General features: G+C 37.8%; 1 protein-coding gene across 7 annotated transcripts in view; it reads right to left on the bottom strand.

The window, feature by feature from the left end:
* Positions 1-12,944, bottom strand: part of LOC126190754 (E3 SUMO-protein ligase PIAS3) — a 261,787-nt gene that overhangs the window by 98,375 nt on the left and 150,468 nt on the right. For all 7 annotated transcript variants that reach the window (XM_049931264.1, XM_049931262.1, XM_049931269.1 and 4 more), the window contains 2 exons: positions 10,857-11,097; positions 3,772-4,006 (listed from right to left, as the gene is read on the bottom strand). In XM_049931264.1, coding sequence (XP_049787221.1) covers positions 3,772-4,006; positions 10,857-11,097 — 476 coding nt within the window. The remainder of the gene's footprint in view (positions 1-3,771; positions 4,007-10,856; positions 11,098-12,944) is intronic.

Here is a 12,944-nt window from a genome sequence, read left to right as displayed (position 1 = left end):
CACAAGTTGTGAATAGTCTTTCGCTCTTTGTATTTTACCCCTGCTACCATCAGAATTTCAAAAAGAGTATTCCAGTCAACATTGCCAAAAGCTTTCTCTAAGTCCACAGTGTTATAAATGTAGGTTGTCTTTCCTTAACCTACCTTCTAAGATAAGTCGTAGGACCAACACTGTCTCACGTGTACCTACATTTCTCACATTTCTCCGGAATCCAAACTGATCTTCCCCGAGGTTGGCTTATACAAGTTTTTCCATTCTTCTGTAGATAATTTGTGTTAATATTTTGCAATCATGACTTAAACCGGATTGTTCGGTAATTTTCACACTAGTTAGCAACTGCTTTCTTTGGAATTGGAATTGTAACATTCTTCCTGAAGTATTATACATCTTACAGACGAGATGGAAGAGAGTGTCATGACTGACTATCCCAAAGGTCTTTCAGTGCTCTGTCAAATTATTCTTGCACCACCGTATCTTCTATCTCATCTTCATTTACATCCTCTTGCATTTTTATAATATTGTCTTCATCTCCCTTGTACATACCCCTATATACTCTTTCAACCTTTCAGCTTTCCGTTCTTTGCTTAGGACCAGTTTTGTGTCACAGCTCTTGATATTCATACAGCTGTTTATCTCTTCTCCAAAAGCCTCTTAATTTTTATGCATGTGGTATCTTCCTGTCCCCTAGTGAAACAGCCTTCTAAATCCTTAAATCTGTCCTCTAGCCATTTATCCTTAGCCGTTTTGCATTTCCTGTCAATCTCGTTTTTGAGACTTTGCATTCCCTTTTGCCTGCTTCATTTTTGTATTTTCTCTTTTCATCGATAAAATTCAATATCTCCAGCATTATCAAAGGATTTCTACTAGGTCTTGTCTTTCAGCTATTTGATCCTCTGTTGGCTTCACTATTTCATCTCTCAAAGCTACCCATTCATCTTCTACTGTATTTCTTTTCCCTGTTCTAGTCAACTGTTGCCTAACGTTCCCTCTGAAATCTTCAACAACCACTGACTCTTTCAACTTATCCAGGTCTCATCTCTTTTTACTACTGTGGTAGGTGTGGGCTTTGTGTCTATCTTGGCTATGGTAATGCACTAAGGATGGTGTTTGTAGTGTCTTATCCGTATTCCTATTTTCTTATTCATTATTAAACCTACTCCTGCATTACCCCTACTCGATTTTGTATTTATAACCCTGTATTCCACAGAACAGAAGTCCTGTTCCTGCTAACTTCTACTACATCCAACTTCAATCTATCCATTTTCCTTTTTAAATTATCTGTCCTACCTGCCCAATGAAGGGAGCTAACATTTCATGCTTCGATCCATAGAACGTCAGTCTTGTTTCTCCTGATGACAACATCCTCCTGAGTAGTCCCCACCTGGAGACCTGAATAGGGGACTATTTTACTTCCAGAATATTTTACCCGAGAGGATGTCATCATCAATTAACCATAGAGTAGAGCTGCATGCCCTTGGGAAAAATTATAGGTGTAATTTGCCCTTGCTTTCAGCTGGTCACAGTACCAGCACAATAAGGCAGTTTGGGTTGATGCGACAAGGCTAGATCAGTCAATCATCTAGACTGTTGCTCCTACATCTGCAGAAAAGGCTGCTGCCCCTATTCAGTTTATCTGGGAGAATATTGTGATTCACACAGTCAAATGCTTTAGTTAGGTTGCAGAAAATACCAAATGACATTGTTTTATTATTTAAACCTTGTTCTGTACGTGCATCACAGTTTATGTACTTAAATAATAGGTCTATAAGAAATGGAGATTAAATTGTTATTTGCCTTGATAGATGTGAAATTTCACAGAATCTACGAAAGAGTGACTATTTCTCCTAAATGAATCCAAAGTGGATAACATCTCATATCAGCAACGAAGGACTGACCAAGGCTATGCTAACAGGATATAAAATCACATCATTTTAACACAATATACAAACATCAACCACAAATTCTATAAAAAATCTGCTCTGGGAGTTAATATAACTGTTAAACTGTAGCTAATAGTACAAAAATATTATAACTGTTAGTCTTTGTGTTGTAAAAATTTCATAGTTACTACTGGGTGAAGTGAAGTGGTAATCTCACCCGGGTCACAGCACTATCGTGTTTACACTTGAGAAACAAGGAGGGGAAGGACATGCTGAACACCTCCAGTATTCTTACAAGTGGGCTGTAAATGTGCTTTTCTTTAGTCAACTCTGAAGTGAGGTTTTTTTTCCTTTCTTATTTAATAAAGAGAGGACATTGTTCAAGAAGGGATGTTTGGAAATTATATCCATGGGAGATTGTTTTATTATTACCACTGGATCACACACGTTATTGAAACTGGTTGTGAAGTGATTCCTGGCTGATAATTATTGTGATGAAACATTTTGGACACTTAATTATACCAAATGGATAAAGAAATTTTGAGTAATCAACAGAAAGAATCTGTATGACATTCTGATGGTTGGAAATTTTTTATTTCTACATCTTTATCAAGATGACGTTTTTTCTTTTTTTCCTCCAATTACTTGCACTTATTTTATTTCTGACCCTTTGCTGCAATATTCTAATCATTGTGTCAACTCTTATTTGCCCCCCCCCCCCCCACCCCCATTATACCATATTTCAAAAAGTTGATCCCACCCCTGCCCCTTACGAGCTACTGAATGATTTGTTACCAGCAAAAGATTGTGGACGAGTGTATTTGCCATAAAGAGAAAATGGCTACAATAAGTTACAAGTTAATCTGCTATGAAGGATAATATTGTTACTACCAATTAATTTTGTTTTGTTAGTTTAGAAAATATTTCATCATTTGTATATCTAGTTTCATCTTAATATGAGAAATGAACACTTAATGATTAATCCATGTCACTGCCTGCTTGCTCAACAATTAAACGCTGACAGAGACTTTCATTCGACAATATTCCTCAGACACTGTCACATTTGTTTACAGTGTAAAGTATATGACACCAAGTATTATGTAAGAAAATCGCTGTTTGCTTCGATTCTGATGCTTCAATCTTGTAAGCACATAATACATTTATTTTGGCACCTTTAGTTTTAAAAACTAAATCCCATAGACAGAACAACTTCTCTGAGAGTTAATTTGCTAGACTTGAAGTTCAAGTTCTATGCAACAAAAGCAGTCTAGCTTTCGCAAAGTTGGTATTTCTTTATATCATTCACAATAACGTAGACATTGCTGCCGGATAATACATTTATCCATATTGTTACTGGAATACTTATTGTGAGCACCTTACTTCTCCTTCTTTTGTGGAGAAACTTTAGCTCCAATCTGCTCTTGGCTTTGTGTTCCTCCTTCCGCAATTTGTGCACCGTCCTCCTGCTCAACTAACATTCTGTCTGCCTGTTCTGTCACCATCTCTGCCAGATGCTAAATCCCTTCTCTTTTTCACTGTCAACTTATTTAATCACAAGCCGTTGCATCACCCCACAAATACATTTTCTGTGTTCGCCTTGTATGCCTGCACTGTGTCATTGCAACGAGCACTACTTTACTCAGGATGTGACTGTAGCTTATAAGGGGCCAAGTTAGTTCTTGCTATTACCGCTTTACCAATTCATCTTGCTGGGTAATACAGATAAATAATTTACATCAACACACTCATAAAAATATCAGATTTGATATAGTACAAAGAAATATGCAGTGTTATCTTGATATCTTTCTTGAATATTAGTGTATAGTGGGCAATGTTCGTAAAACAAACTGTTAAAATATATCTAAACTCGTTAGACACTTATTATACATACCCATCAATTACAAGTGTATCATAGAGAGCTGGTTTGTCACAAACTGGGCACATCCATGTAGGTTTTCTTTCATTCATCTGAAGATACAGAGAAGCATCAAAACATTGTAAGTGGAAACACGTTGATGCTCTACAAGGGGTCGTCATTCGCATTTTCCCCAATGGGCAAACTAAAGAAACTCTCAGTGATGTAGTTGCTATTTCACAATCTGCATCCTCACTCAGTTTTTCTTTAACTGAAATGAACCAGAATAATTATATGCATTAAAAACAAAATGAAGACTGTAGCACTTCCTACAATTTACAAATGAAAACATGGCTAACTAATAATACAAGACATGGTAGAACTACTACTACCACTACTGTAAGATACAAATAAAGACATTATACAAATCCTTACTGTGCAATGAAGACTCTGAAAAGCACTACCACAATGTAAAATAGCCCCACTTAATTTTAATTTGTAAAGGAAGAGTATAAGCACACAATAGTGCACTGTGGCACACTTTTTTTCTGTAGCCCAGGGATGGCCCCCATTGATCTGATAGTCGGGCCCCCTCTCACTGCTCTTTCTTGTAAATTGGCAAAAATTGAGCCAAATATCAAAGCAATTGTGAAATCAGTTTAATTATCATGTTTCAAATGAAACTGTGTCAATGTTTCTGTAAAATATATATTTTTGTAATTATATTTGTTCAGGATGTGTATGTGGACAAAGAAAACAATCCTGAATTTTCCAGTTAAAAATACAATTTTTATCAGTTGAAAATACACTATCAACCTTAGTGGAAGTACACATTTTCCATGTTAAGTGATACTATATATTCCCTTGGAGCTGTAAGACCTATAAATCCCTTGAATGGTAAAGGTAAGAAACAATCTTGTCATCACTAATTCTGTAACTGTTCCTGCCAGTGTTAAAATTTATTCTCCGGTTAACTTTACTAACCCTGCCACAGTCACCGTTTCAGTTATCTTGCGTTTATTCTCCGGTTAGGGGTTATCACATGTTCGTACATCGCATTCTCTGCGCTACTCCCAGAATAGAACTTTAGCAGCTGCTAGCCGGGGACTTTTACAACTGGCCCTTACCAGTGTAGTGTTCTGGCAAAAATATTTCTGCCAAAATTTCACAGGGTGTATACGTGGACAAGGAAAAAAAATTCCCAGATTTTTCCCGGATTTCCCGGTTAAAAATACACATTCTCCCGGGTGACAGTATATTTTCCCTTATCAATCCTTTGAATGGTTATAGTTTTATACACGGGCTTACAATTTCCCGGCACTTTAGAAAACGAAACTCAGGGAAAAAGGCACGTTTTGGAAATATCTTTGATGTGCAGCAACATGTACGCTGCGTATTTTCATATTATGAAAGCATACATTGGAATTCCACCAAACACCGCATGTTACTTTCCGAATCATTGAAATTGAGATTTCGATGCGCTTTTGTAAGCCGTTCGTAGCTCATGTCACGTGATCTCGCCAGCCGATGACAGCGGATATTCAGAGGATAGAACACATGATGTAGTCAGCCAACAGCAACATCACTGTTAAGTAGCACGAACACACAAACAGGGAAAGTTAATAGTTTAAATTAATATACATAGTGCTGTTACAAGAAAAGCAAAGCTTTCACATATAATATTGGTCTCAAGCTGCAAGAGAAACTAAGCTTTCACATATACTGTTGATCTTTTTTGCGCGTGTTACACTTTAAGATATATCACACAAATGTGCCAGTAAAATTGTTAATAATGACAAATGTCTGCTCTTCGGGGTTCGAAATTCTTCTAAATGGCTCGTCACCAAAGAGTTGATTTTTAATTGAGAGTCAAACGCTCTGTGATTAATAAATTCATGGTACATTCTTGCACGTAACTCAACTTACGTAAAAGTATATTTACTTTGAAAGTAACCCTTTTCAAACCACTATTTGCAATATTTTCCCGCGACCTGTTAGAAATAGGTTCGTTTCAGCAGTTGCCAGAGAGCGCAGATAAAAGGCGACACGCGCGCTTGCGCAGCTACCATGACGTAGGAAGCCCGTATGTAAGTACGTGTAGAACATTGAAAGATCATACATTGTGTCATAAAAGAAACAAGACATCAGAGGCTACCGCAAGAGCATCAGAATTCAATGAACCATATTAAAATGTGCACATTTAAAGTGCATACTTAAAGGGCACATTCGTATGTCCAGATACCTAATAAATATATTTAAAAAGAAAGATGATGAGACTTACCCAACAAAAGCGCTGGCAGGTCGATAGACACACAAATAAACACAAGCATACACACAAAACTCTAGCTTTCGCAACCAACGGTTGCCTCGTCAGGAAAGAGGGAAGGAGAAGGAAAGACAAAAGGATTGGGTTTTAAGGGAGAGGGTAAGGAGTCATTCCAATCCCGGGAGCGGAAAGACTTACCTTAGGGGGAAAAAAGGACAGGTTTACACTCGCACACACACACACATATCCATCCACACATACACAGACACAAGCAGACATTTGTCACATTTTTGACAAATGTCTGCTTGTGTCTGTGTATGTGTGGATGGATATGTGTGTGTGTGTGCGAGTGTAAACCTGTCCTTTTTTCCCCCTAAGGTAAGTCTTTCCGCTCCCGGGATTGGAATGACTCCTTACCCTCTCCCTTAAAACCCAATCCTTTTGTCTTTCCTTCTCCTTCCCTCTTTCCTGACGAGGCAACCGTTGGTTGCGAAAGCTAGAGTTTTGTGTGTATGCTTGTGTTTATTTGTGTGTCTATCGACCTGCCAGCGCTTTTGTTGGGTAAGTCTCATCATCTTTCTTTTTAAATATATTTTTCCCACGTGGAATGTTTCCCTCTATTATATTCAGATACCTAATAAAGTAGACCTCAACCTGATATTAAGCTTTTCATTGTCGTTTTCGGGATTTAAATTTTCATTTCGTTTCAAATACATTGACTGCCTCTGCGGAAAAGGTTAACAAAAGTCAAATTTCTTTAGCAAACAGACAAAAATAACTTCATTGTTCCGCAAGGCGACTAATGCTTGACTGTCAGAAAGGTGGAAATAAAATAAAATCTGAAACTAACTTCCGTAATTATGTGAATGTGTTTTAATTCACTTGATAGCTCCCGGCCACAGATATCTGTTTTGTTTTTATTTGACGTGAGAGTAAACGAAGGAGAAACAGCAAAATCACTAAATGTAAACACGGGTCGCATGGAGGCTACCCTCTATAACTCACACTGCTCTGCGCATCAGCCCCGGATCTATGACATTTGCGAACCGGTCAATACTAAAAAAAAAAAAAAAACGAATTTTCAAAATATGTTTATCTTGTAGTGCACATCTTTCTGAAAAGTCTGAAACGTAAAACATATGTATTCGAGGAAATGTAAGACATTATTTGGTCTTAAGTATGCCAAAGTGCGGTGCCACGCCTCTTCATAAAGCATTTTTCTACCCCACGTCCAAACTATATTCAGGATAGTGGATACTGATATGTCCTGTGGTGCCTATCCTGCTCCCAGTCGGCCGGTTTGCCAGCCTGCCCCACTTTAAAAAAATTTCGTTATTAATAGCAGATGGGATTATCTGTAATCGAGAGAACAAGGACTCTTCAGAAAATCTGAACTCTTAATTGCATATTAGTTAATAACTTGCTGCTTTGTGTGACATAAAATTAAATATAGGATATATAAAACCAATACTGACAAGAGATAAGCAAGAAATTACACGAAACTTCCTGGCAGATTAAAACGGTGTGCCCGACACAGTTTTAATCTGCCAGGAAGTTTCATATCAGCGCACACTCCGCTGCAGAGTGAAAATCTCATTCTAGAAGAAATTACACATTTGTTCAAACCTTAACGCCTAGAATTTTTCCTCCCTAATCTTGCTACAGCTTTACATGGCGTGCTATCCATTCTGCGAAAGAATCTATTACCTCATCAAAAGTTCGTCAAACGGTTTGCTACATGAAAAATCGAAATGTCGTTATCTAATACTGAAAAATCTGTTAACACAAATAATACCCAAGACTGATGTGGTTTCTCGAACTGATTATGCCTATTTTGGCCCTGTCTGCTAGATAAGACAAAATAGGCCTTTCTAATATGGCAGCAATTTCGTAACACACCAAATACGCGAGACTGTTTTGGCACAAATGGCCATTTTTATAAAACGACAGAATATAATCCAATAAGTACCAATATCAAATGCCTATTAGGCCTACTACAAGCAAAAAGCTTTATGTTAGGAAATAGTTTCACATTTCATTCATACGCACCAGCTTCTCAAGCACGAGATCGAAAAGTAGTATTACGAAATTTTTATATAAATTTGGAATCGTCTTATTCTTCCATAATTTGTGTGATATCTCCATTTCTTCCCCTTCCTCGTTCTAACAAACAATCTTGTCATCACCAATTCTGTAGCTATTTCTGCCACTGTCAAAATTTGTTCACCGATTAACTTCACTAATCCTGCCAGAACCACAGGTTTAGTTATCCCGTGATTATTTCCCGGTTAGGCGTTATTACGTGTTCGAACAACACGTTTCCCGCGTTACAGAATAGAACTTAACGCGGCTGCTAGCCGGGAACTGTACTACTGGTCCTTACTAGTGTACCGATCTGGCCAAAATTCTTCTGTCAATATTTCATTTTCTTGGATACAACGACAAGATAATACGTAATCTTTCTCACCTCTTATTCCAGTCAGTCGTTTACTTCCATTCTGGTAGTCTGAATCTATGTATTTCGCTAGTAATTATAACAATGCTGATCTTTCGCAAACCCAATCAACCACATAATGAGACAGCGATTGGCATTCATCCGTTAGGCTTCACTCCCTTGACTCGTATAGCACCGTCTCCTTTTGTCTGCGGAAAGTTTATTTCTAGATGCGATGAGGATTCTCCTGACAGAGACATCACGTACACTATGCTTGCATTCAAAAGTCAACTTATGATTCATTCAGAAATCAAAATGTGTTCAAAAATGTTCAAAAGTCAACAGGGAAGCATTTCAAAATCATATGAATAATCAATAGGCAAACGTGCGTTGGATGCTAGGCGCTTTGTGAAACACAAGTTTCTTTCCTCAAGAATATGAATTTGGCGCCCCCTTTTCCTGGTAGCATCTAGCTGCTTGCTGCGACTGCTTGCACAGCCAACAGCTACATTCCTGTTGCCAGAAGCGAGAGAATCTACTACTCAAACGTGACTGCGCATGCGTGCATAAGCCCGAGTGAAACTGCTAAAACAAATCGAATGTAAACAGTTGCGACTTCATGCTCATTGGAGGCAATTTGTTGTTATGAAGCACTGCATAGTCTTCCTAAAGCCTTTGACACATTTTCAATTGGCAGACGCTTGCATGAGCAATGTGTGTCGTCGTTGTATATGGCGCATTTCCTTTGCAATTTAAGTTATTTTCGTTTTTGTCACTCGTTTATGTTTTATTGTTGAAGTATTATTCTGCAGTAGCGGGATACAGTAATATCCTTTGTTAAAGTATCGGTTCTTACCAGTCAAAATTACAAAAATTTAACTGGAAACTAAAACAATGAAAAATTCCCGGAATTCTAAAAATATCCCGGGTTTTTCCCGGTTTTCTCCCGGATGCAAAAATTCCCGGGTTTTTCCCGGATCTCCCGGTTGTCCCGGGTCGTATACACCATGTTTCATTTTCTTGGATACACTGAGAAGATAATGCATAATCTTCCTTACCTGTTATTCAACAGGGTTGCATTTTAAAATCATGTGAATAATCGATAGACCGACATGCGCTGGATACTAGGTACTTTGTGAAACAAAGTCTTCCACCCTCTCCCAGAAATTGCCGCCAGGGGCAGATACTCCGGTTTGCCCCTGCCCCCTATATCCAGGCCTGTTGCGCATGCGTGAATGACAGCTTAGGCGTGCAACTAAACTTTTTTCCGGGTAGCATCTGGCTGCTTGCTGCTATTGCATATACAGCTAACTGCCACACTTATGTAGCCAGAAGTGGGAGAAGGTACCTCACACGCGACTCAACTGTGCATGTGCATGAGCTCACTAGCAACTGCTCAAATGAATCTAAAGCAAGCAGTTGTAATGTCATGCTCATCGGAGGCAATTTGTTGTTACGAAGCATTGCATAGTCTTCCTAAAGTCTTTGACATATTTTGCTGTTGGCAGACGCTTGTATAAGCACTGCGTTTTGTTGCTGTATATGGCGCATATCCTTTGCAATATAAGTTTTATTTATTTATTTTTTTTTTTCTCTCGTTCATATTTTATTGCTGCAGTATTATTCTGCAGTAGTGGGATAAAAGTAATATACCTTTGTTAGAGTATCGGATCTTACCAGTCATAATTACAAAAATTTAAATGAACACAAAAACAATGAAAAATTCCCGGGTTTATCTCGGATGAAAAAATTCCCGGGTCGTATACACCCTGTGTAAACAGTTGTGACATCATACTCACTGAAAGCAGTTTGCTATTATGAAATATTGCATAGCCTTTGTCCTAAAGCCTTTGACACATTTTGTTTCCAGCAGACAGTTGTATGTGCACTGTGTTTTGTAGTTTTAAATAGCAGATTTTCTTTGCAACTAAAGTGTTTTCTGTGCACGTGTGTGTGTGTGTGTGTGTGTGTGTGTTTTATTGCTGCAGTATTATTCTGCAGAAGATGGCTGAAGTAAAATTATTTGTTAGAGTGTCAGTTATTACGAGTTAAAATCAAGAAAAATTGACCTAAAATTGAAATAGTGAAAAATTTCCATAATTCTAGAAAAATTCCATAGTTTTTCCTTATATGAATAAATTCCTGCATTTTTCTGGGATTTTCTGGTTATCCCAGGGGGTATACACCCTGTTGTTAATGCTTGTGAAACAAATGATGTTAACTCTCTTTTCCTTGCAGGCCTTATGTAGCCACTGTGAGGGATTTGCAGCCTGCGGAACTATTAACTCTGTACATATCTGCTCTTAACTATCAGTAAAAGTAATGAAATGACACCTTAGGTTAGGATAAAAATAACCAAATGTTAAAAACATTAAGTCACATTAACAAATGTTGTCAGGTTCAAAATATTTAGCAACTCACTGAGCCCTCTGGTAAAATCAGAATGCCTTATCCCTCTGGCTTTTAGCCTCTGAAGCAGTTCCGATGATGACAGTTTCCGTACTAAGTACACAGCTATCACATAACCCCGTCCAAAATCCGAATTCCAAGTGACGTTTATTGTATTTGGAACTGTGGGGCTTAGTTTCACCATAGGAGTAATATTCACAGGCTTTGGCGGTCTCTTTGGTTCAACACCAGGCTTATTTGTTGGTATTGGGTTCTGGAAAAAGAAAGAACAATTATTAACAAATGGTGACTGGATAAACTTCAGTAAACTACACAACATTAATCCTGTCAAGTTGCAGACTTCATAAACAAATTACATTTCCAGAGAAAAGTCTATCATTTAGCACAGATTCATCTTTATCAATCTCAATATTATGGCAAGACAAAAGAGTTACTTTTGTCAGACACGAAGTGAAATCTTTTTTTAAGCATGTATGATCTAACTGAAGAGGTTATTTTGTCTAATAAATCATGCTGTGTGGCTCAGCAGTTATGAAGTTAGTTTATTTAAGAGAGATGGGCCAAGTAGCGAACATGCACTTATTGTGCAATTATTTCAACTATTCAGAACTTCAGAAACTGCCACAATATAGCTACATCAGGGTCTTTGATGGGGGTGGGGCTATGACTAGGGAGCTAAACAACATTGTATCCAGCACCCTTACTAAAATGTTCTGAGACAACTTCTTAAATACTTGACTGAAATTTTATTGACTGTTCCACCCTAACTTATTTTCACTAAAATCTTCATACAGAAGGCCTCCAATATATAAAACTTGCCCTGTACTCACCATAATTTTACTAATATCTTAAGAACAGATTTTATACAATGGATTTGAAGAAATATTGTGACTGATCACTTAGGGAAGAAAGGGTGATGAGCCAGCCACTCTGTAAACACATCAAGAGCCATGAAGGCAGAAGTAGCAAAATCAAAATTCACTAGAGATAATTATAAGAAAGAACTGTTGAAAAGTACCTTTCTCTGGAGGCTATGAGGGTACATAGTTTTAGCATATTTAAATATGGGGTGTTTGCCTTAAAGTCAGGAATGCAAAGTTTTCTGTGCCCTCATTATCATATGCAATGAGGAACTCTGTCAATTACTAATATTATTCTAAACCACATACTTCCAGAAGTGCATAGGTCGGCATTTTTGCATAGGATACACATGTTGGAGAAGATATTTGTTGGTATTGTATTGTTACTTGTTTGGGATACTCCTTAGGTGGTATGTGGCAGTTGGAGTTCACCAGCAGACACTTTTACATCACAGCAAGTACATCATCACGGAGTTTCCAACCCCACATGGACACTGATGAGACTCCTCAGAGATGACAAGATCGAGAATAGACAAATGAGAATGTACATGAAAATTATACTGATCAAATAAGGAGCCTTTAGTATTTTAATTCCACACAGATATCCACACAAAGCACACTTGCAAAAGTTCATACAAGAAATGTACTTCGTTAATGAAGTTAGAGGTGGATATAATAAGAAAGAAACTGACTAGTGTATTGCAACAGAGTATATTCCAATAACAATTTTTCATGATTTTGCCATATGGAACCGTCTCAAGCCAAACTCCTTTGCAACATGTGGTGCTCTCCGAGTCTGGAGTCTGAATGACCTGCCATTCTTTTCTAACCTTCCATGACATATTCCTCTTTCCTTCCACAGGGAGTAACGAACAGTTCTGAGAACTAAATTAGGTATATGAAGATAATCAATTTTTGAAAAAATAATCTTTTGTATAGATAAAAAGCCTACTCACCAAGAGGTGGCAGGAAAAAACACATTTAAAGGTCAAGGAAATGGGCAAGTTTTTCGACTCAGTAACTCTTCTGGTAGAAAGGTTGAAGGGTAAGGACGAGGGATGAAGGAAAAAGACTGGAGAGTTTTAGGACTGCTGGTACCGCTGACTCCGAAAGCTTGCACATTTCCTTTTGCTTTATGTGTATTTTTTCCTGCTGCCACTTGGCAAGTAGATTTTTTAATCTGTCTAATTATATTCAGTTAGGTAAATGGTAAGATGTAATGCAAATTGCTAAACTTGTA

The sequence above is a fragment of the Schistocerca cancellata genome, chromosome 6 (assembly GCF_023864275.1).
Source record: "Schistocerca cancellata isolate TAMUIC-IGC-003103 chromosome 6, iqSchCanc2.1, whole genome shotgun sequence".
Classification (NCBI taxonomy): Eukaryota; Metazoa; Arthropoda; class Insecta; order Orthoptera; family Acrididae; genus Schistocerca; species Schistocerca cancellata.
The sequence above is the reverse complement of the archived record's forward strand: the minus strand, read 5'-3'. Positions and strand labels throughout refer to the sequence as shown.